We start from the raw sequence: 23,227 nt of genomic DNA on the forward strand, positions 1-23,227 counted from the left end.
AACAGTGGGCAAATTTTTCTCTATATTTTGAAGAAAGTATTTTAAACTTTTGCTGGTGCTTTAACCCTGAGTCCTATATGTTTTACCAGCCTTCACTGTAAACAGTATCTTGCACCACAAAAATCTCACTGCAGTTAGTGGGAACTTATCCTGATATTATAGGTATGATAAGGTGCAACATAACATATCTAGCATGACTTTGAAATGCTGCTTATGGAGCTAGACTCCAACAAAGGATAACATCCCAGTATTGCATACCCGTTTAGGTATGTTTTGGTAATGTATCACCTCCACTTACACCAAAATTGCAAAGCAGGTAACTTGGAAAATAATTGGCATACATGCATACAAATGTCATTGGTAATGCTCTTCTATTCACGTAAAACATGTAGAAAACACTTGTGCAGCAGAAATCCTAGAAGGCTTTATAGGTCTTGTTCACAATGGATTTGGGTGTCTTGATAGCCCTGAAGCAGGAAGGCAGACTTGAAAGCAGGACAAAAGAAAGATTCTAGGGGCAAAAAAAGCCAGAGAATCAAATTCCAATTTAAGGAATAGTATCTGAAGGGGACCTACAAGGGAGCCGGAGAGGGACTCTTTGTTAGGAACTGCAATGATAGGACAAGGGGTAATGGGTTCAAACTGAAGGAGAGAAAGTCTAGGGCAGATGTGAAAAAAAAGTTTTTTACTCTAAGGGTGGTGAGACATTGGAACAGGTTGCCCAGGGAGGCTGGGACTGTCCCAACCCTGGTGGGCTTCAAGGCCAGGCTGGATGAAGCCTTGTGCAACCTGATCTAGTGAGGAGGTGTCCCTGCCCATGGCAGGAAGGGTTGGGACTAGATGACCTTTAAGGTCCATTCCAACCCTTAAATTCTATAATAATATGATTCTATGAATATATCTTTTTTTGAGGTTTAAGTTGCAACTCTGAGGCTGAATTAGAGGTGGAGCTATTTTGCATTTTTCACACAGTTTGAGTGTGACAGTTCTCCCCCTTTCTACTCCTGAACTATCTTCATTACTGTGATTTATTTAAGTGTAAGTTACATCCTCTCTACTTGCTTCTTTATTGGCATGTAGGTACCTGTGATAACACAAATGTGGCATGATCTTTCACTCTCCTTAAGCCCTTGAATTTTTTTATTAATGATAATACAGATATATGATATCTTATGTGGATCTCTAGATCATCTAGCAGTAAGAAGCGATAAATAATGCAGACTGTAATACTTTTCTGTAGTGATTTTTAAAAGTATATGATGACTACATAGGTCTTGATGTTCTGGTGCATGAAAGGGAACAAACACCATGTTGGAAATATAAAAAGGCAGGAACAAACCATTTTTCTAGGTTGAATTCCTGCTTTGCTTAAAAAGGAATGAAAAGCAGTCACTAATACATAATTAAAAGAAGCCTGAATGTTTTTCTTCCAAGAATACTGAAAATATTCAAGGTGTGTTTAGGGTCCAGTGTGAAACAATGAAAGAAATACAGAAACAAATTGCATTTTGTTGTTGTGAAAATAACTCTGGCTCACACTTTAAAATATTTCACATCTTTTAAATTTTCAAACTTTAGTTTTACTTACGAACATTTTAAGTTGCCTTGAGAAATTATATACCTCAAGCATTCAGTCTTTAGAGAAGTGAAGTGAAACAAAATTGATTTGTCAGAGAATAGAAATCTTTTGTCAAAAAATGTTTTCCCATTGATGGAAAACTGAACTTAGTTTTCTCTGCACTTTAAAGGCCCTCAGGCTGACTTGCTGTATTTGCCTAAATAGGATTTAATTAAGTGCACATGTGGTTTTTGATGACTCTGAACTAGTTCCCTTTTTTTTTTTTATTTTCACCTGGGTGCAGGAGGAAAGATGTCACTTGGATGTGAGGAAGCTTTTGAAATTTTCAAGCAGGACCATGCTGACAGTATTATAACCATTGAGGGCAACAAACAGCTGCTGAAACAGAGGTGAGTGTCATAGCAAAATACAGCTGAGTGTTCATTATGAGTATGGTTAGGAACATGTAATTTTACACCAGATATCCCAAGCCTTAAGAATTTGATACAGAAACTTGGCCTCTTCTTACTTAGGATATTTCATATTCTGAAGGCACTGAATGGTGAATGAATGGAAGTCTGGATAGAATATGAAAGTGGCATAAGTAATAGTGTACATTTCCACTGGTTTTATTCATCTTCATAACCATGTTGAAGCAACGTGGCAATGGCATTCACTGTCAGGAATTATCTGGAGGAAGTAAGATCCATGTGACTGAATGAATTACTGCAATTTCCACTGTCAAAAATGCTCTACTGGCTTCAGCACTGAGTTGGACAGTAAGCTAGGAGATGTTTAGCATATGCTTCTGTCTGTTGTTCCTAACTTGTTTGCCAAGTGATTTTAGCTTCTCTCGGCCAGTTTTGCATTGACAAACAGAAATAATACTTTACTCCTACACATTTGTTGTTAATGCTGGCAAAACGCATCAAAATCTTCTGGTGAAGGTGGTGAGAATGGCAAAACATTGGAAACATGAATTTTCATACAGCAGATTTACAACATCTTGCAAATTAAACCACCAACACTTGTCCATGTTGATTGCATAACAGTACTGTTTCAGTGTCAGTTTTTCAAGTGTTAACACTCCTTGTACTGTGAAACAGGGTCTGAGATTGGCAATGTCAAAGGCATATCCCAATCTACCCCTGTAACTAACATTTCCCCTAACAATTGCTTGGGGTTTTGTTTGTTATTTTTCTGTGGGGTTTGGGGTTTTTTAGGGGATTGGATTTGGTTTTTTGTCCTGGGTTTTTTTCTTCTCTGGATTTCTTCTGCTTTCTGGTGCAATTTTCTCACTTAATAGGCATGAAAGATGTTGTTTTCAGGGTCACTGAATCTTATACTCATTTAGTACAATGAAATTGAGGTAAGAAATGATCTCCACATCTCTGTGACTTATTCAAGTTCTTGCTATTTGTCGCTTTTCTGAACTGGTTAACTTTCTACCTGGACCTATAACTCAGCCACAGGAATGCTAATTGCAATGTATTAGATGTATGTAAGAATTTATTCACTTAGACTGGATGTTTAATAAAGCCTTTCTTGTCAGAAGAAAGGCTTTGTTATATACCAGATATATATCAGATGATGCCACATCACAGCATCATCACTGCATAAATGATAATACTGCGGTATTGATAATCATTTCTGGCTGTGCTGTCTGTTGAGCAGAACCCTTCAAGGTCACAGCATGATAATAAGAGCAGCACAGTTCTGAGATATGCCCTGTATTTCCACTAGTTAATTACAATTCTTCCATATTTTTTATGCTTGTTATTACTGTGAAGCAAACCAGTATTTCCTTCTGGTTTCAGAACATATAATAGAGATGGGCAGAATCCACAAAGTTTGATGACAGATTTGTTTTCCTTAAAGGACAAAGAGATTCAGAATAATGTCATGGGTAACCCCTCTCTACTATGCATCATCTGATTGCTGAAATCTGTGCTATTGTGAATGTTGATACTCTGGAGCAAGACAGTTTCCCCCTGCCATTTGCAGTCATTTTTAGCAAAGATGCTTATAGCTCCAAGTTTACCGAGTTCATTAGAATGGATTTACATCAAGTCCAGTCTGTAATTTGGAATGCAGCCTCTGAACTAGCATAAAATATAAGCTCTGTTATCCAGCCAGTATTCAAATTGCAGAGAAAGAAGAGTGTGGACACCACATGTTTAAAGGTTACCATAACTTCCCTTTATACATAGGCCTCTCATGTTAATAATTTTGTTTATAGTTGCATAACCACTTCTGTCATACCACAAACAGTATTTGGTTCACAAATTACTTACTTTTAGCTGCCTTATTTTTTCCTTGGGGTATTTTGGGTAGATTTTCTTGGCTTGCTAATTGTCATAGAGTCATAGAACAGTCTGAGTTGGAAGGAAGCTTTAAAGGTCATCTAGTCCAATCGCCCTGCAATGACCACAGACATCTTCAGCTAAATCAGGTTGCTCAGGGCCCTGTCAAGCCTGATTTCAAATGTTTCCAGGGATAGGGCATCCACCACCTCTCTGGGCAACCTGTTCCAGTGTTTTACCACCCTCATTGTAAAAAATTTCTTCCTTATGTCTATTCTAAATCTACCCTCTTTCAGTTTAAAACCATTCCCCCTTGTCCTATCACAAAAGGCCCTGCTAAAACATTTGTCTCCATCTTTCTTATAATCCCCCTTTAAATACTGAAAGGCTGCAATAAGGTCACCCTGGAACCTTCTCTTCTCCACACTGAACTCCAACTCTCTCAGCCTGCCTTCATAGAAGAGGTGTTCCAGTCATCTGATCATTTTTGTGGCCCTCCTCTGGACCCACTCTAACAGGTCCATGTCTTTCCTGTGCTTCAAAACTGGATGCAGTGCTGTTGAGGAATACATTTAGTGCAAGTAGCTTGGTGTGCACCCGCAGTGTGAGCTGCAGATTGAGCTTTGGGTGACAGGAGCCCAAGACAACAGACCATGAACTGGCACCAACCCTTTATACAACAAAGGGCTTGGGGACCTGTGGCACCATCCAGGTGAATAGACATTTAGAGACCCAGTAGGAGTCAGTGACTCAGGAAGAAGAGCTGAGACTGTCACACTTAGACACTAAGGTATAAAAACCCAGGGTTTCCTTTGTTCAGCATCCTTCCTCAGAAGCACCAGCTTGAGCTGTTAATCTGTTATTGCACCATGATTAAATTATTTTAGGGATCCAGATGTCTGAGACGGTGCTATGGGAAACCTAGGGTCAAGCCAGTAGGGAAACCTTGTCTGACTGTGTGAGTGTGGTGAGTGTAGGGAGTCAAGCAAGGCATCTGCTGACTCACTGGAGCCATCCACTGTGAAGGGACTTTGGTTCTAGCTCAGGTGATGCCAGTATGACTGCCAGAGTGGCTCCTGGATGGTCAGACAGGAAAATTTCCTTAACAAGTACTCCAGGTAGGATCTCACCAGACTGGAGCAGAGGCAAAACCCACCTCCCTTGACCTGCTGGCTTCCCTTCTTTTAATACTTCCCAGGAGACAGTTCACTGCCTGGGCTGCAGGCATACATTGCTGGGTCATGTCTGGCTTTTCATTCACCAGTACCCCCAAGTCCTTCTCCTCAGGGATGCTGTCAATCTCTTCATCCCTGAGCCTGTATTGTTATCAGGCTTTGCCCAACCCAGGTGCAGGATCCTGCATTTGGTCTTGTAGACCTCACGAGGTTCACATGGGCCCACTTGAGCTTGTCTATCCTGTCCGTCAGGTATATCAACTGCACCACTCAGCTTGGTGTTGTATGCAAATGTGTGGAGGGTGCACTTGATCCCAGTGTCTCTGTCATCAAGGAAGATATTAAACAGTACCAGTCTCAGTGTGGACAACACTTGTCAACAATCTCCATCTGGACATTGAGCCATTGACCACTACCCTCTGGATACGACCATCCAACCAATTCATCTATTGAACAGCCCAAGCATTAAATCCATATATCTCCAATTTAAAGAAGATGCGGAGGACTGTGTCAAAAGCCTTACAGAAGTCAAGATAGATGACATCCATAGCTCTTCTCTTGTCCAGTGATATAGTCACTCCATCATAGAAGGCCACTAGGTTGGTCAGGCCAGACTTGCCCTTGTTAAAGCCGTGCTGGCTGTCTTGAATCACCTCCCTGTTTATCATGTGCCTTAGCATAGCTTCTAGGGGGATTTGGTCCCAGGCACAGAGATGAGCCTGGTGGGTTGTAACTCCTGTAGATCCCATAGACTTGTGTACAGGTTCCTCAGGTGGTCATGAACCTGATCTTCTCTTACACTGTGAGGGACTTTGCTCCTCCAGTCCCTGTCTTGCAGTCCATCCACTCAAGAGGTATGAGAAGAGAGATTGCCAGTGAAGACTGAAGCAAAAATGTTGTCAAGTAACTCAGACTTCTCCTCATCTCTTGTTACCAGTTTGCCAATCTTGCTCATCAGGGAGGGAGACAGTTTCTTTGAGCTTCCTTTTCTGGCTGACATACCTATAGAAGTCCTTCTTATCCGTTCCAGCTCTTGCCAAGTTGAGCTCCAGCTGCACTTTGGCCTTCCTGACCCCGACCCTACACAACTGGGAAGCATCACTGTACTCTCCCCAGGATACCCATCCTTGCTTCCACTACCTATGCATATCCTTCTTACCCTTTAGTTTGACCAGCAGGTCTTAACTCAGCCATGCTGGTCTCTTGCTTTCCTTACCTGATTTCTTGCTCCTGCGGTCTGAGAGTTCTTGTGCTTTATGGAAAGCATTCTAAAAGCTCTACCAACTCAGTTCTTCTCCTTTGTTCCTGAAGACAATTTCCTGGGGGATCCTTTTGACTAACTCCTCGAAGAGCTGGAAGTATCCTTTCCTAAATTCCACGGGTCTAACTTTACTCTTTGCCTGACCCATATCCCTGGGTCTAACTTTACTCTTTGCCCGACCCATATCCCTCAGGACTGTGAACAGCACCAATGCATGATCACTGCAGCCCAGGCTGTTTCCAATCTTGACATCCCGAATTAGCTCACTTACATTGGTGACCAATAGGTCCAGTATTGCATCCCCTCTGGCAGGGCTGTTTATTACCTTGCTTAAGAAGTTATCCTCAATGCATTCCAGGAGTCTCTTGGCTTACCTGCAGCTTGCTGTCATGCTTTTTCAGCAGATGCTGGCATGTTTGAAGTCCTCCAGCAGGACAAGAGCCTGTGAGTGTGATGCCTCTTCTAGCTGGAGCAAGAAAGCTTCATCAGTAGGCTGCCCTTGATCAGATGAACTATAGTAGATACCAACTACTAGGTTCTCCTTGTTGCCTCGGTCTCTGATTCTTACCCATCAGCTATCAACCTGCTCATGACTGTTCTTCAGAGTCAGTTCTTCACACTCAATCCTCCTCTTGATATAGAGAGCAACCCCTCCTCCTCTCTTGTCCCTTCTGGCAACCTGTAGCCATCAATAGCCATACTCTAGTCAAGCTTCAATAATGGCAACTAGATTATAACTTTCTATCAGTAGAGTAGCTTCCAGCTTCTGTTTGTTGCCCATGCTGAGTGCATTGATGTACAGGCACCTCAACTGGACTGTTGGCCATGTCACCTTCTTAGAGGAACTTTTCATTTTTTCATTTTTCTTCTGTATGTTAATAACTGCTTCCCTGCTCAAAACAAAGCGCACACATACAAAAAAAAAACCACCCCAAAAAAAACCCCAAAAAAACCCACAAACCAAGACAAAGCAAAAAAAAACCCCAACCCTGTGTTTATGCCCAGACAGAATCAGATTTGTGCAATTTGAACTTCCTATACTTGACTTCCAGAGAACTTAATATCCTATTTCTCAATGCATCCATTTTCTCTTAGGATTGTTTCTCTGAGAAGGAGAAAAATGCATCTCATTTTCTGGTGAAATATACTACCAGAAAATCTTCACAGCTGAGCCACTCTAATTAATATTGCATACTGCATGAAGCTTTTAAATCCCATTTTAGTCAATATTTCCAGTAGTTAAATTCTACTGAGCTTACAGATGTGATGTAAATCTAGTTTCCATTTTGTTGTTCTCCATTCATTTTTTCCATTTTCTTATTTCCTTGCTTTCTGTGTTTCAGCTGGTTAGCAGCTAACTTGTTTTTTTCAGTACCTATGGGCAAGTTTCATGGAAAGGATGAGTTTCACTTAGGTCACTTGTTGTAATTTCTAATAATCAAAAATGAGTGAATGTTCATTTAATTCACTGAATGTCTCTGCTCTCTCATTAGAGAGCCTTTGAGTTTGTCTTGGTTTACATTATGAGTTAGACATTTGTTTTTCAAGATGTTTATTTTTTAATTACTGGCATTTGCATTCAAAGAGTGAAATCTTTGCCAGAAACGCTTGTTCCACTGAAATTAGTGACTAAATTCACTTTGGGGTTTCATTGTGGAATATTTATCTTGTAGGTAATAGAAGCCATGATTTGGCAACTTTAGCCTTTCTGTTGCGTGGTCTTCATAGAAAGATATACATGAAGTTTTTCCAGCTAACAATGTAATTGTTCACCCATCACTATTTGTAGCAATATCACCTTAATGCTAGATAATACCACCTTTTTTGTTTTATTATAGGAGTATCAGAAATAGCTTTTCCCCTTTCAATATTAGAGTCAAATCTTATGTCTTTATCTGGTTTATTTTGTTTGAGTATGATTCATAGTCACAGATGGAATTTGTTGGACTGTTGTAAATTAATGCCAAATTTCAGTTTATGTTATTATGCCAGTTTATAAACTGTGGTATTTGAGAAACAGATGCATGACCCGTCCAACTATTGGCAGTAACCTATGAATAAGGGCTGGATAGATATCTGGCTTCAACTTGTCCTCTTTGTGAACATGAATCAGAGTCAGTAGAGAATTGTCTCAGGAATTACTAAGTAATTGATGAACTTACTATTTGGCTTGTGGGACCTGAGGGAATGAAAGAGAGAGGTACTTTGGGATTTCTTCCCTTTGATCTTTGCGCAATCTTCAAGGCCTTCTTGGGGTCTAAGACAACACCAGTAGAAAAAGCTTATAGAAAGTCTCATAGATGCTTCAAAGGCTTTCTTTGTGTAAGAAAAAGTGCTGAGGAACCCTCCAGCTTCAGCAATTTGGCTGTGTTGAATTCAGCCTTGAAACAAATGTTCATGAGCAGATACCAATGTGGACACCTGAAATTCTAACTTGTTCTGGTTTTACAGGAAAGTGGACTAGTTGAGAAAGGGCAATTTTTCAAACCCCAGCTCCCCAGGGGAAAGTCTTTTTTTTTTTTGCCATTATTTGAGACAGAAATAAAATTGTGGATTTCCTCAGTTATTTTGTTTAGACCAAGACTCTTCCAGATCAGCTGAAGTCTTGCTTAATAATTATTACAGTTCTGCGCCTACATTCTGCAAGGTTCAACTTGTACAGATCCAAGTAACAATTCAGAATTTCATGTCAAGCCTAATTCCCTACAACAAATGTCATAATGCAGCAAATCATTCTTTCTACATGTTAAATTATTAATATTTAGACTATTACAGTGGATATTTCTTTGAACAAGCCTCAGTTCTCTGAGACTCCTCAGACTTTGCCATTGAAGTAACCGTATTTTTACAGCAGAATATATTTGGCATTTGAAAACCTGATATGTATGCCATTTGTTCTAAACAGTTTTATTTATATAGTACTGAGTTAAATAGGTGTAGGAGAATAATTATGACAGCAACTACTGTGAAAGATCAGAGAACTGACAGAAAAAAAGAGCACCAAAGGAGTAGGCATCAAGTGCTGGTAGACTGTAGAATATTTAGAGAATATAAATGAATGTGTAAGGCTCTGCAGACAGCTGTTTTTTGAGGATATGACACATTTCCTAAGGAACAAGACATACAATGAGCAGTTGCAAGCTAAAAAAAAAGCTTCTGATTGTTAGAATATTTTACATACCATATGAAGATTTGATTATTTGAACATAATGAGAAAGTGATCAGTGAATTAATTTAGAAACATACCAGGTGGGAATTTCCTACTAATTTCCTGTTTTGATTTGAGGTCAAAATATTTGCATGGTAGAAAAAAGGAGGTTCCAAAGACATTCATTCATTTGCTTCCATCCTTCTCAGCCTGCTTCTTGCTTTCTAGTTGCATATCTTCGTGTGTATTGGTATTTGAGCAGTTGATGAATATCATCTGAAAGTCTCCATTCATGTAATGGCTATCTATAGAAGAACAGCATAATTTAGTTTTGTCACTTTCTAGTAGTTCTGTTTGAGAGGTTTCTTAGTGACTGGGATGTACATTTCCACACAACACAAACAATGATCATCAGCAATGTGCAAATTACAGGCTGAAATTTGAAATGTCCTGGTGAGCAGAAGTTCTAATACTTTCAAACATTTTGTTTCAAATTTGTGTGGGGTTTTTTTCTTCAACTTTTATATTACTGTTTGTTAAAACATTGCAAGAAATAATATTTTAGTGTGATAAGAATATTTAAGATAATCCAATAATTAGAATTGAGATAGCATAATTTTTAAATCTTAAAAATGTCAGATAAATTTGTTCTGTCTGTCTAGTAAACCTATTTGTTGCATGGTTTCTTTCAGAAATTGTTTCTTTTACAGCAATCACTCCTAATAGAATTTTTTTTTTCCACTTAGTTCTACTTACAAATCAAAAAGTAGTAGTGAGTAATTCTGTATTTTATTGTAATCAACTAGTTTAACTAGTTTTCTTTAGAATAATTCTGTATTGTTATGCTTGCATTGACAGGTTTGCTGAAGCTAAATGTGTTGGAGAAAAAATAAATGAAGTGAGAAATAAAATAAGTGAGTACACTTTACCTGTTAGCTGATGAAATCTCAGCATTCAAAAGATATGAGATTCTAGTTTCTAAAAGTGTCAATGATAAGATTTCCAATAAGGTGAAATTTAAGCTGATGGTAGCAATGATAATTTTGTACAAGTTTTGATTATTCCAAATACCACCATGTCAAAACCAGCTCCCTTCTTTACTTGACAGGATGTCAGAAATTTATCAAAAGGAGACGTTAAGATATTAGCATGGGTTTTTTTAATTTAATTTTGGAATCAAAGGATCCAAACCCATCATTTGTAACTGTCATGTCTACAGATTAAGGATTGTATATATCTATAGATCTGTATAGCTTCTGATAAAAAGAGATCTCATTGTTGTGTTACTCCTTTGCACTTCCTTTGTACAGAATAATTAGAACAATGCTGAGAAGTGCCTCAGCTTGGTAGAGGTTTTCATAATTTTTTGGTGTAGGTCTCCAACAGCATATATTTGGCATCCAGTTTCAGATTGTTCAATGCCAAAAATCACTCATAGATACATTCAACCCCAAGCTAGGTCTCATCCTCCTAGCAGCCATTGACATGTTCCCAGGTCTCTTGATTCCAAGGCTGTAGCTTCTTTTCTTAAAATTGGCTACCTAGGCAGTCTGTCTGATGTTAAACACAGTTTTGTCCTCTATCGCTGAAGTCCTTAGAGATCAGGTTCATATTCTCCTATATACACACATTTAGGTGAACCATGTCTCTTCAAGCTTCCAGATACAGGCTGTGAGGGACTGTATAGATAGTCTGGCACCCAGGTCCAGTGGTGTAGACCTTGCTCTCAATTTCTATCTCCTTCCTCTCTGAGTGGCACCAGCACAGATACGGACAATGAAGTCATTACCATCACTTCATATCTGACAACAGTAGTTGGCTTCTGGGAAAGGACAAAAATCTCCTAGCACTGACAAGTGCTCTGTACTTACACCATAGCCATGATTATATTCTGTGGTCATGAATGGTAACTACTGCCAGATTCCCCTCCCAATCACCTTTGGGTACACCACAAGTCCCTCAGAGATATTATACAGTATATTTAAAGTTATGCCAGCTATGCAGAAAGCCTTAACACAATGTTGGCAATGAGTTTCCAAACCACAGCACAAATGATGTTTGGAAAGGATCCAGAAGCAGAGACATTAGGTGCTGAGTCCTGCTGCAGCAGCATTCTGCACAGTGGGTTGTTTCTGTAAGACATGACACTTGAATCCACCTGCCTTCTCTCAGTAGGTTCATTTGTCTCCATCAGACTGGCCAGGACATAAATGTCAGTGCAGAATCTGTGCACAGATATCCACCGATTGACCCATGCAAGTAGAATTTCAGTATCTCCCTTGCAGCTAGGGGTCTCTGCAGAGTCCATATAAGCTAACTTAACTCCTGCCAAGCAGGCTTTTTCCCCTGATAAACTTGGAAAAGCAGGTGCTGTGGAGGACTCTTTTTCCTCTGCTGCCTTCTTGAAGTCCACATTGTCTTACATTCCTTCCATCTCCCAGATTTGCTCATCTCTGTTAAGCCCAAGAGATTTCTTGGCCTAAATGAGGTAGAGCCAAAGTCAGCACTGAGTGTCAAACTTCTTTCTCTTGCTGAAGCTGAAATGCATTTTGGAGCAGAAACAGTGAAAACTAGCAATAAGCAGCTACACACAAGCACAGCCTTCTCAGACTGGGGCTGCTACTGTGCTGCTTGAAGACAGGAGCCTAGCAGGCACCCCATGTACACCTTTTATCTGTTGCAAATGTCTTAGGAGAGGACAAATGTTTGGAGGGCATGGGACACAGTACAAGAAGCAGTGGGAGTCATGTCAGTCCTGAAAGTACCACTCATAGTCTCTCTCATGCTGGGACAAAACTTGTGTGGTCTGTAAGTCCCTTGAGATTTGTAGGAGTCTACTGTGGCAGCTCTCAGGAATAACGTAACAATGCAGTGTCGATGCTGTCTCTCAAGATCTGTTTCCATGGTTTGCAACAAAATCTAAAAGAAATCCTTGGTTTGGACTGAAGCGCCGTGGGTTTTTCCCCAGTAAGTTAGGCAAAACTTCTGATAGTTACAGTGCAGTAGAGCATAGATCTTGCCGTAATTAAAAGCATCTGTTTTAAAACTTGTTTTTTGTTAAGTTCTTCAGTGTTAGAAGTGAAACATTGAAGTATATCTGGAAAACATGAGCAATACAAAAATCTAAGTGCATACTCATATGTATATATAACCTATAAAAACAAACTGATCCCTTGAACAAAACAAGCAGCTGTGTAACAAATCAGTAGTATTGCACTGAACTTGACAATGCTTACATGCCCCCTATAGGAAATTGTAATATCTTGTAGACCACATGAATATTGAAAAGCTCCTTGGAGAATCAAGCTAGAAATGTCTCCAAAGTTCATAGAAAAATTGCACAAAACACCTTTTTGTTTTTTCTTCACATATAAAGTGAAGTTTAAAGTAATTGAAAATTGAAAATTAGTTTCATTACTCTCCTTTTTTTATATTTTGGTAGTAAAATGGAAAAATAGTCCTTCAATTAGATCATACTGTAATCCTACTGTGTAAGCAAGAAATTCCATCCACGTTGTATCTTTTTATAGCTATCCATATCCTGTGCAGATTATGCAGATGTACACTACTTTGTGGATGTCTTTTAAACACTGATGTCTGAGGAATGAGAATAATGATATTGTACAATCCTTTCTTCAATTCCTTCTGTGTGACTTTACACAGCATGAGAAAGTTAGCACTCTGTCTAATACAAATGCTACATTTTATTCATCTGTCCTTTTGTCCCATCCAGCTTTGTTTTGATCATAGTTGTTAATATATCTACCAATAAGCACCTCCTAAAAATTGTTAAATCTTTGCATCCAGTATGACACTTTCTGGCTTATTCAGCTTAGTCAATGCAATTACACTCCTTTATTTAGTTTAGCAGCCTGAAATGATTTTTTGGTTAAGTCTGTTTCATCATAGCATGCATATTAAGAAGACCATTAAAGATGCTAAGTAAGTTTACTAACCTGCCAAATTTTTACTGAAAATGTGGTGGGAGAAATAAGAGTCAGCTGCAGCTGGCAACTAGCTCTTTAATTTACTTTCATTGTTGTTTCAGTTTCTTTATGCATTCCTGGCTTCCTTGTTGTGCACAATCAAGAACAGATCCCATCAATATCAGTTTCTGTTTTTTCTAACCTACTCTTAATAGTATGAAACTATGCACCACAGAGGCCATTGAGCCCATTTCATGCAGTCTGATTATATTTTGAGATAGTGACAGCAGTTAACTGTAACTTTTATGTCATACATACCCTTTCATTCTGACTTTGGAAATACTAATGTTTTGCAGTGAAAAGTGCACAGAATACTCCAACCCCTTCCCAATTATACTAGCATTTCAAAAACATCAGGAAGTTAGGGCTGTAAAAAGAAATTTGCAGTAAGATTTTCATGGTAGGCTTTTGCTGATGTTACTGCTTGCATAAAAATATTAAGGAAAACAATGTCTAGATGTAAGGTGGATTTTCAGTGTAGAGTGACTATAATATCAGGAGTGAGGCATTGTGGCTAGCATGCCTCTTTGCTGCTATACCACATAGTCCTGAATTCTGTCTCCTTTCATGTCTAACAGCATTGCAGAGAATACAGAGATTCAAAAGTGATTTTTTATGGAAAATAATATGTATGTCTTAGAGTTGTCATTATGCTTACTTTTCACAATGACCTCCTAGAAGATGCTGAATTTTATTGGAGGATGAAAATTGTCTTTTTCTGATAATTATTAAAAAAGATAAAAGAAGAATAAGAAGGAAGTGTTTCTAAGACAGGGTCATGTTAGTGACCCAGTTTGATGCATTTTCACACTAACCTCTGTATAGGCAGAAATAAAGGAGCAGAGGGCTTTGGTGCAACTATTGAGGGCCAATTCTTTTTGAAAGTCAATATATTGCATAAATGCACCATAAAAAGGCAGAGAAATGGCATGGATTTTGAACATGTAGAGATATCTGGATTTGAGTGAACTATTCAGAATTGTTTACATATGACTGGAGAATGTACCCAAGGACTAGGCTTTAAAAGAAAACCAACATGAGTGAAACTGGAAAAAAATAACTAAGAGGTCAGGAAATAATGAAAACTCTGTAACCAGCGTAGGAGAAAGGGAAAGTGGGCCAGCAGTGACACAAAGTACATTTTTGCCTTTCCAGTCCAACATTAAGAAATTCAAAAGTGCATGTTTCACTGGGGGGAAAAAAAACAAGAAAAAAACCCAAACAAAAACCACATTTATTTTCTTGGGGGGAAAAAATGCTGTGCCACTGCATGTGTTTTTGTATCATTTTCAAAGAGTTAGGGTCTCTAGCAGGAACTATTGGTCCTTTTGGTATTAATGAAAAAGACTTAGTGAAGGAAATTTGATGCTGAGGCCAAGGATTTTGTTTCAGAATAGTGAAGGTGTAGAATTTCTCCTTGCAAAAACTTGAGTGATTGTGCCTAGCACAATGTGAATGAATCAACCTCAGCTGGCTACTGGGCACCTATCCAGCCACTCTGTCATGTCCCTTCCTCAGCAGAGGAGGGGGAAAAGCAAGAAGAAAAAGCCTATGGGTTGAGATAATGATGAGGAGATCACTTACCAGCCACCATCACAAGTGAAACAGACACAAGTTGGAGAAAATTAGTTCAATTTATTGCCAGTTAAAATAGAGCTGGATGGTGAGAAGCAGGGACAAACTCTCTGAAATCAAAACTTCTCCCTTTATTGGGGTTAGCAGGAGGTTTATTTCAAGGATGCTGCTATCAAAAAAGTGGGTTTACTCTATTGCTGAAAACATTCTGTCTGAAACAACTCTGACAGTAAGGACTGGCCTACATCTGAACAAGCTGCAAAGCACTAAATAACAAAAAAAAAAAAAAAGACCCAACTGCTACTACATTGATCAATGAGTTGGGGGAATCAAAATTACTATTTTCAGAACATGCTATGTGTTAGATGCATTTAAAAGTAGGAAAGATTTCCAGTTCATCCCTATAAATGTCTGGCTACCTTGGGATATTTTTATCACTATTAGATTTTTCTTTTTCTAAAGGAAAAAAGCATACTCAATGGTATTTAATGCCCAAAGGGAAGCAGCTGTTGTTTTTAGTCTGTCCAGAAATCAGTTAACATTATGATTGAAGCTGGGAGAGGAAGGGTAAACTCATGTGGGAGTAATAAGTGTGTGAGGAAACAGGCACTCTGGGAATGAAAAAGGGTAGGTGGGTGGATTATGTGCACATGATGTTGACGCTGCATCCATACCCACAGGAATGCTGAGCTGTTGCACTGCTCTGCCTCATTTCAGGCTTTGATTTCAGCACACAGGAGCACAGGATTCCATAGCCAATTATAATCTTTACTGACAACATGTCCTAGCATTGCAAAGCAAGGTTATTGAAGAATCTTCATTTAATTTTCTTGCAAAGTGTTCAAATAGTTTTAATATATATCACAGTTGATGGAATGCTACACTGAAATGGTAAGGACTGGAGGAGAGCGAGGACAGGACATGACAGTGCTCAAGGATAATATTGATTGTCATTCATTAGCTTGTATGTCACACTGTCATTTATGTGAATGCACAGTAGATATTAAACCTAATCCAAACCTAAGCAATATAAAGCCAGAATTTTAATCACCTTTTTTGTCCATGTATGTATACATAAAAATTTATTTTGTTATAGTCACTCTACCTCCCCATGGAGATAAGCCAAGTAGACCTACTTTTAAACTCCAAGGAAAGAATATTTCCTGCAAGGATTTTCTTTATACCTGCACAACTTTATGAAGGGAACTAACAGCAACCTTTTTGCAGAGATAAGAAAAGAAATAAAATTCAGTTGATTTTTTCAGGCAGATATGGTCTGAGAGCACTCAATTAGCTGTATGTATATCTACATTTTTTTAGCTTCACATGTAGGCAATAAATTACTTTGACAAAGGAGAACCAGTTAGTTAAGAACTAGAATCCCAAGGCTGTTATTAGGAAAGGTATGCATATTTTAAGCCGTGATTATATGGACTGAAAAAACTAAGGGATTTTGCATGAGCAAATAGCATTTTTAAAACTTTTGCTGCAGAAGTATCTATACCTTGGAAGGATGGAATTTCTCTTTTGAAGAAAAATACTATTGGTAGTATTATCTATTGCTTTATCTTAATATGAATGTTTTGAGTCAGAGACATTAGCTTACTGGACATTGTTTCAGCCATGAATGAAGCAAGGCTATAGTAAGAGAGAAATTAGTGTGCTTTGAAATGCATTCCATTCTTTAGTGTAATATTCTGAGATACTTACTCTTTTATGGAAATAAACATTGCAACTTCATATCTGCTGATTTAGTTCACTGTTCTAGGTTAATTCTAGGAAGTATCAAATACATATGCAGACATATCTGATTCATGTGCTCAGCGAATTTTACTGGAAATGACTAGTGTAGAAGAAAAATTACAAGATTGAGTTTAAAAAGGGATTGAGAAACTCCACAAAGTAAGGTTACATTCCATAGACAAATATGGTTCAAATGAGATGCAAACAGCTCATAAATAAATGAATTCAGTATGCAGATTTAATAAGCAGATATCTCAATAATGTCATTCCACAGCATTTCATTCTTCAGGTAGCTTGTATGAATTGCTATTCTCAGCAGAGACCTTTAAAATTCAGAGAAATTGAAATCTTGAAATCCTTGACAAAGAAAAACTCTGAGGTCAGTTTGAGTTCTATTTTTGTACAGAATGAAAAGAAAATTCTGTAAAGGTTCTCATATTTGTCTTTATTGTTTTTTCAGTTGATACAGGGCAACAAGCATTAGATATAGAATCACAGAATCATAGAATGTTTTGTGTTGAAAGGCATCTTACAGATTACCTAGTTCCAACCCCCCTGCCATGGGCAGGGCTACCTTTCACTAGGCAAGGTTCTCAGAGTCCCATCCAGCCTGACCTTAAACACTTTTAGGGATGGAACATCCACAACTTCTCTGGACAACATGTTCCAGTGCCTCGCCACCCTCACAGGAAAGATTTTCTTCCTAATATCTAATTTAAACCTACTCTCCTTCAGTTTGAATCCACTCTGCCTTGTCCTGTCACTACATACTCTTTGTCCCTTTCCATCTTTCTTGTAGGGTCCCTTCAGGTACTGGAAGACTTCGATTAGGTCACTCCTAAGCCATCTCTTTTTCAGGCTGTTCAATCCCAATTCTCTCGGCCTTTCTGTGTATGAAAGGTGCTCCATCCCTCTAATCATCTTGGTGGTGCTTCTCCTGACTCGCTCTAGCAGATTGATGTCCTGCATGTGCTGGGAACCCCAGAACTGGACACAGTGCTTCAGGTGGGGCCTCAGCAGAACAAAATAGAAAGGCAGAATCACCTCCCTCGACCTGCTGGCCATGCTGCTTTTAATGCAGTCCAGGATGCAGTTGGCTTTCTGGGCTGCAAGTGTGCATCACCAGCTCATGTCCAGCCATTCATCCACCAGCACCCTCAAGTCCTTCTTGGCAGGGCTGCTCTCAGTCTGTTCATCCCCAGCCTGTAGTAGTCATTATTTTAAACAGACAAAGAATACCACTTATACTGTGAAATATATTGCAATATGGTCCACCTTTGAGGCCTCCAAAGCTGCCTTATTGAACTTCATTCACAATTTCACCAAGTTTTATACCACTAAGGCTGTTCAGCCTTCTTCTGATTTTGAGAGTAATCCATTGTTGTGAACTCAGACAGTTAGTTTAGGACTGTCACGTATTTCAAATATGGTTACCTTTAGAGGTTTTTGTCATTCATGGTCTTCAGGAATGATACACAAAGTATCATGTGATCTTTCCAGTGCCTTTTTTAAAAATTTACTGAGCAAGTGTTTCACCCTATGGAATTGTTGCATTACTGCCTTTAAATGCTACACCAAATTCTATGTCATGAGAGACATAAAATTAAAAGAACAGCAAGAAAATTTGCTATTTATCTCGTTCTTTAATCAGAGTTTGTTCTTGATGTGGAAAGATCCCTGAGAACTGAGCATTAACATATCCATCAATGCTTCTCATTAAAAAAACTAAAGGTCACAGATTGCCTCCAAAGACAGAAATCTGAGAAGTGGGGTGAATCTAACATGCTCAGGATATGCTGAGGATGTGCAACTGGGCACTTGGGGCAGCACATGCTGTGCAACTTAGGACATTCCATAGGTGTCAAACACACTGTGTGTGCCCAGATGACTTGTACAAAGCCTGCTTAGTATCAGTCTGCATGTGTGCTACATGTACCATGATTTATGTGTCCAGGACCCCTAGCTGGACTGCTCAGTACCTTAGAAATTTCAGGTGAATAGCCAGATCAGTGATGTAGAACAAGCTGAAACAGTACTTTCCCATGAGAAGTAGATTTGACAAGAACACATCAGTGTAGGCTGGAAGCTCTCTTAGAAAGAGATTGCCTGCCTCCTGCTTCACCACTTCTGTTCCACACTGGAATATATGGAAAAACAAAGCCTCAATACACTTAGTCTCCACTCATTTCTTCTCTTGTGAGGAGCTGCCTGCATGTTGCAGATGTCCTCTATCACTTAACAGAGTCAGTCTTGGTCTTAGGACACAAGTTGTATAAGGAAAAGGACCACAAATAGTATTTCTTCCATATTTCATCTTGAGTATGTAACTCTATGCTCTTTGCTTCTGAGAGATGTCACTTATGACTAACATAACAAAGCAAATTAGCTCTGCAAAACCTGCAGCCATCTGTGAGAAAAATAGAAGAGAAAACAGGCAATGGGGACAAACAGTTCCCCAGATGTAATTTCCCAGCTGGGATGTTGTTCAATGTGGCCCAGTGCCTGGAAGCCCCAGTCTGTTTCTGATCTCCAGGTCAGTTTCAAAGCAGTTTTGTAATAAATGAGGCATGTTTATGTGTCCACCAAAAATAGCAGTAGCTGTTAATGCTGAAGCCATTCAGCATGGCTGACACAGTCTTCAGATTCTTTCTCCTAAATTTCTTGGCCCAATTGTTTTGCAACTTAATGCTGAAAAAACATAGTTCCTACATGTGTTTGTTTTGGATAAATATCTAATCATCATGCCATTATGACTGCAGTTTTGGAATCTATTTTTTAAATGATACATTTTGATTTTTGGAAGCACAGAATTGAAAACACAGAAAAATAGCTGAGTTTCTGCAGATTTTATTTTCTTAACCACTTTGGCACCATCTGCAGTTTGTCCTTTGATAGAAATGTGATTTGCTTTGCTTTGCAGGATGCTACATCATATTTTTCTGTTTGGTTACAACTCCTTCCATTTTAACTTATTTCCCTTTTTCCAAGATGAAATACAGCTTACTTTCACGATGATTCTGTTAAGGTTCTTTTTCTACCAATGTCCAGCTTGCTTCAGACATGATTTCTATGGCCCAGTTTAGCCAGGGATTTATAGAGCACAACATAAAAATGCTGGGATGTCTCACAATGTCTTCTGGAAGATCTCTCTTAAGGTGCTGTAACACAATAGATCTCATGCATTTCACACAGGCCTGGCAGATAGCTATGAAATGGTAATGGGTTGCTACCCTTTTGGGGTAGACTCAATGCTGTGATGAAAGTTTTTGTAACCTATTTTCTTGTCCTAGGAGCAGCCAGTTGGCTCATAATATCAACCAGAGTGACAGGAATATATTTTTCCTTCTTGCTAACAGTTCAGTGAAAGGTCCATGTCAATGAATTCTTTTGTTTCTTCACAGTGTTCATACTGAGTCAGAATAATTAATTAACTGCCTTGTTTGTAATCAACAAATCAAATTTTTGATTCACATGAGAATTTTGGTTAGTGTCGCAGAAGTCAATGCCATGTGTGCAAGGCTCACATTGACTTGGAATAGTGCAGTTAGATTTGCTTACTGTAATTCTTAACACCTTATGATTAGGCAATATGTAATAAAAGAATACTTGTAGTTCAATGAGAGTCCCCAGAAAACTGATAGTAAGATGTGCAAACAAGGAGGAAAAACAGACAAAACTATAAACTCTGTCACAATAGCCTGGAAAGCATTGCTGTACCTTTCTGAAATCAGGAGAGACAATCTTTGCTATATTTAGTGTAGGCAGTATAAATGTTACAGGTCTAGCTCTTGTCTGGCTTCAGAGGCAGACCTAGACTGATGGCAGCTGTGACAGAGCTGTCTGTTCTGCTAGTGCTCCAGCCTGGGTCATGCTTGGGCAATTGTTGAGAAGACAGAAGGAAAGATGTCATTGCTCTGTCTCGGTCGGTTCTTAGCTGGTGTTGGATTTGTCTTACCTAGTCTGTTAGAGAGGAGACTGACAAGAGAACCAGGAAGCCCTAGCAGCTTTCTGGCAGCCTTTCTCCTTTTTTTTGCTCCTCAGAAGAGGATGCCATCTTTGGTAATATAAAATCGACTTTCCAGCAGCATTCAGGAAACTTATTTCAGAAGGTACAAGTCTTTTGGCTTCAGGGGACAATGCATATGTTAATGCCACTGCTAAATATTGTCCATTGTTTCAGAGTAGCTTGCATATGTTTGTTTTTACTTTCAAACAATAGGCAATGCCCCAGGGTGACAGTGCATAGGCTGAATGGGTCCTTAGAATGAGAAAACACGATTTGTGAAATGACTTATTCAGAAAATACCAAACTGAATGGATTCATTTGAACAGCTCTCTTATGCTCCCCTGGTGTGCTATTCTTTAAACAGAGGAACCTTATTAGTGTAACAGTCACTCCAGGCCTAAGATGTTAATGTTTTCTTTGGATTTGTGTTGGAATCTACATATGTAGGAAACATTTTCATTTTCTAATTATTACAAATGATGTTCTGTCCTTTAGAAACAGAAGTATTTTTCAGGGAAAAAATTATGCTCAGGAAGTAACCAAATAAACACTTTTAACTTAAGGTTTTCACTAGAATAACTAAAACAAATTGACCAGGGTCACTGGATTCAATCAAGATATGAACTGCCATGACCATAAACTAGGAAAAATACCACTCAGTAACAGATTTCGTGCCTGTAGGCTGTCTTTAGACTGAAAATAGGTAGTCATTGCTGGATTGCTACACTACATTTTGCTGGTTTATTAGGCTAGCATGTTCTTAAGTCAATCTAGTAAATATGCTCTTTTAAGGTGGTCGTTAATGCTATCATGTGTGTCTTTGTCATGATCATGTATTTCTTTAGTATTGGATGGCCAGAGATTTTATGAGTGAAAAATCAAGCCTTCAAACCTAGAGAAGTAGACTTCAGCTTGTTCAGAGTGGTACTGTCAAAGAATGATAACCCTTCATGAGCACAGAAATAGAAATTTGTTTTCTATAGTATCATGTGGTTTATTTACACATCTGGACAGCAGTCATGCAGACTTGTGGTATAGGCACACAGACCTACATCTACTATAATCAATAGCTGTTTTTTTCTAATCAAACTAGTGCCTAAATCATGTAGGACTAGTGATGTCACCATAGCTGGTTGTGAATGTATTATGAAGATTTTCTCATGCACTTTAGTTAAGGCTGAGGGAAGATGTTGGTACAGAGCTGATGACATCCCTATGCCAGTTATATAGAATCAAGTTGCATTTTAAATTGCTGAGCTATTCAAGAAGTAGACTTGGACTTATCCACAACAGTAAATATATGCTGTATCTTTACAGAAAGATATTTCAGATTTTACTGGGATACTAATATGTGTCTAACACTCAAAAAGTGATTTTTCAAAGCTTTGGTACATATATTACAAGAAATGAGCATTAAAAAATGTGTTATACACCCATTCTCACTCTGTCCTTGTTTCCATAACCCTAAACCCTATACATATCCTCAAAACATGGTAGCATATATATTCAGTGCCATAAATATTTTAATTAATTTTTTTTCATATCTGTCAGTTTCTTAACATCACTCTAAGTATGTCTCATCTGACCAGAAGTTATGCAACAGTTATGAGCTCAATTCCAGGACAATTTCTTGGGTAAGATAGCAAAATTTTAGAAGTTTGTAAAACTGAAGTATATAGTGAGGCCTAGAACGCTCTATTTAATTTTATGTTGGGCAGCTCTGGCCAGAAAAAAGTATCACAAAATTAAACTGGACATCAATTGTTGCATAGAAATTACAAAGCCATGAAGGCAGTATTATAACAAAAATGACCATGTTAATTTTATACTTGGATATATTCACTCTCTGTTTAAAATATTGACTGAGACCAGTGTATTATTACCAGAAAACTTGTTGGGGGCAAAATTCTTTGGTTTTGACTTTGCTTGCTTGTGCTTTTAAGATGCTTTATTTATTTTTTAAGATTCTTCAATTTGGACATTAAAAACGAAGAAAGAAAGAGAGGAGCTGTATACAAAGCTGTTTCTCTGACTTTATTTTCCCTATTCTTCTCTTCACATTAATTTCTCAGAAATAACCAAAAGATAAGCAACATTTAGTCATATGAGCATCCAGAGCAGTAAATTGACAGATTGTGGGTCCTAAACCATATGGCATTGCTTTCCAGTCATGCTTTTTGGACCAGCTTAATATTTAATTCATGAACAAATAGATGTGATAAACAACAGAGCAACAGTTTCCAGATGTGCATCATTTCTGCCTCATTTCTAGCCTATGAAAAGAAGATAAATACACAGAATATTTTGTTAAGTTTGGACAATACCTAAAATAGCACTGTGGCATCTAAGGTATAGCTTAAGTGAAATTTAGGTACCTAGATTCAGGAGACCAATCCAGGGGGAAAAAAAAAACCAAAAAAAACCCACAAACAAACAAACAAACAAACAAAAACAAAAAAACCCACCCACACC

General features: G+C 38.5%; 1 protein-coding gene across 1 annotated transcript in view; it reads left to right on the forward strand.

Annotated features, from left to right (window-relative positions):
• The first annotated feature begins 1,870 nt into the window (after positions 1 to 1,870).
• Positions 1,871 to 23,227, forward strand: part of LOC103811774 (kinesin-like protein KIF6) — a 61,339-nt gene continuing 39,982 nt past the window's right edge. The window contains exons 1-2 of the mRNA XM_009084766.1: positions 1,871 to 1,968; positions 10,304 to 10,359. Of these exons, the coding sequence (XP_009083014.1) occupies positions 1,871 to 1,968; positions 10,304 to 10,359 (154 nt within the window). The remainder of the gene's footprint in view (positions 1,969 to 10,303; positions 10,360 to 23,227) is intronic.

Source organism: Acanthisitta chloris, unplaced genomic scaffold, assembly GCF_000695815.1.
Source record: "Acanthisitta chloris isolate BGI_N310 unplaced genomic scaffold, ASM69581v1 scaffold7891, whole genome shotgun sequence".
In the NCBI taxonomy this organism is placed as follows: Eukaryota; Metazoa; Chordata; class Aves; order Passeriformes; family Acanthisittidae; genus Acanthisitta; species Acanthisitta chloris.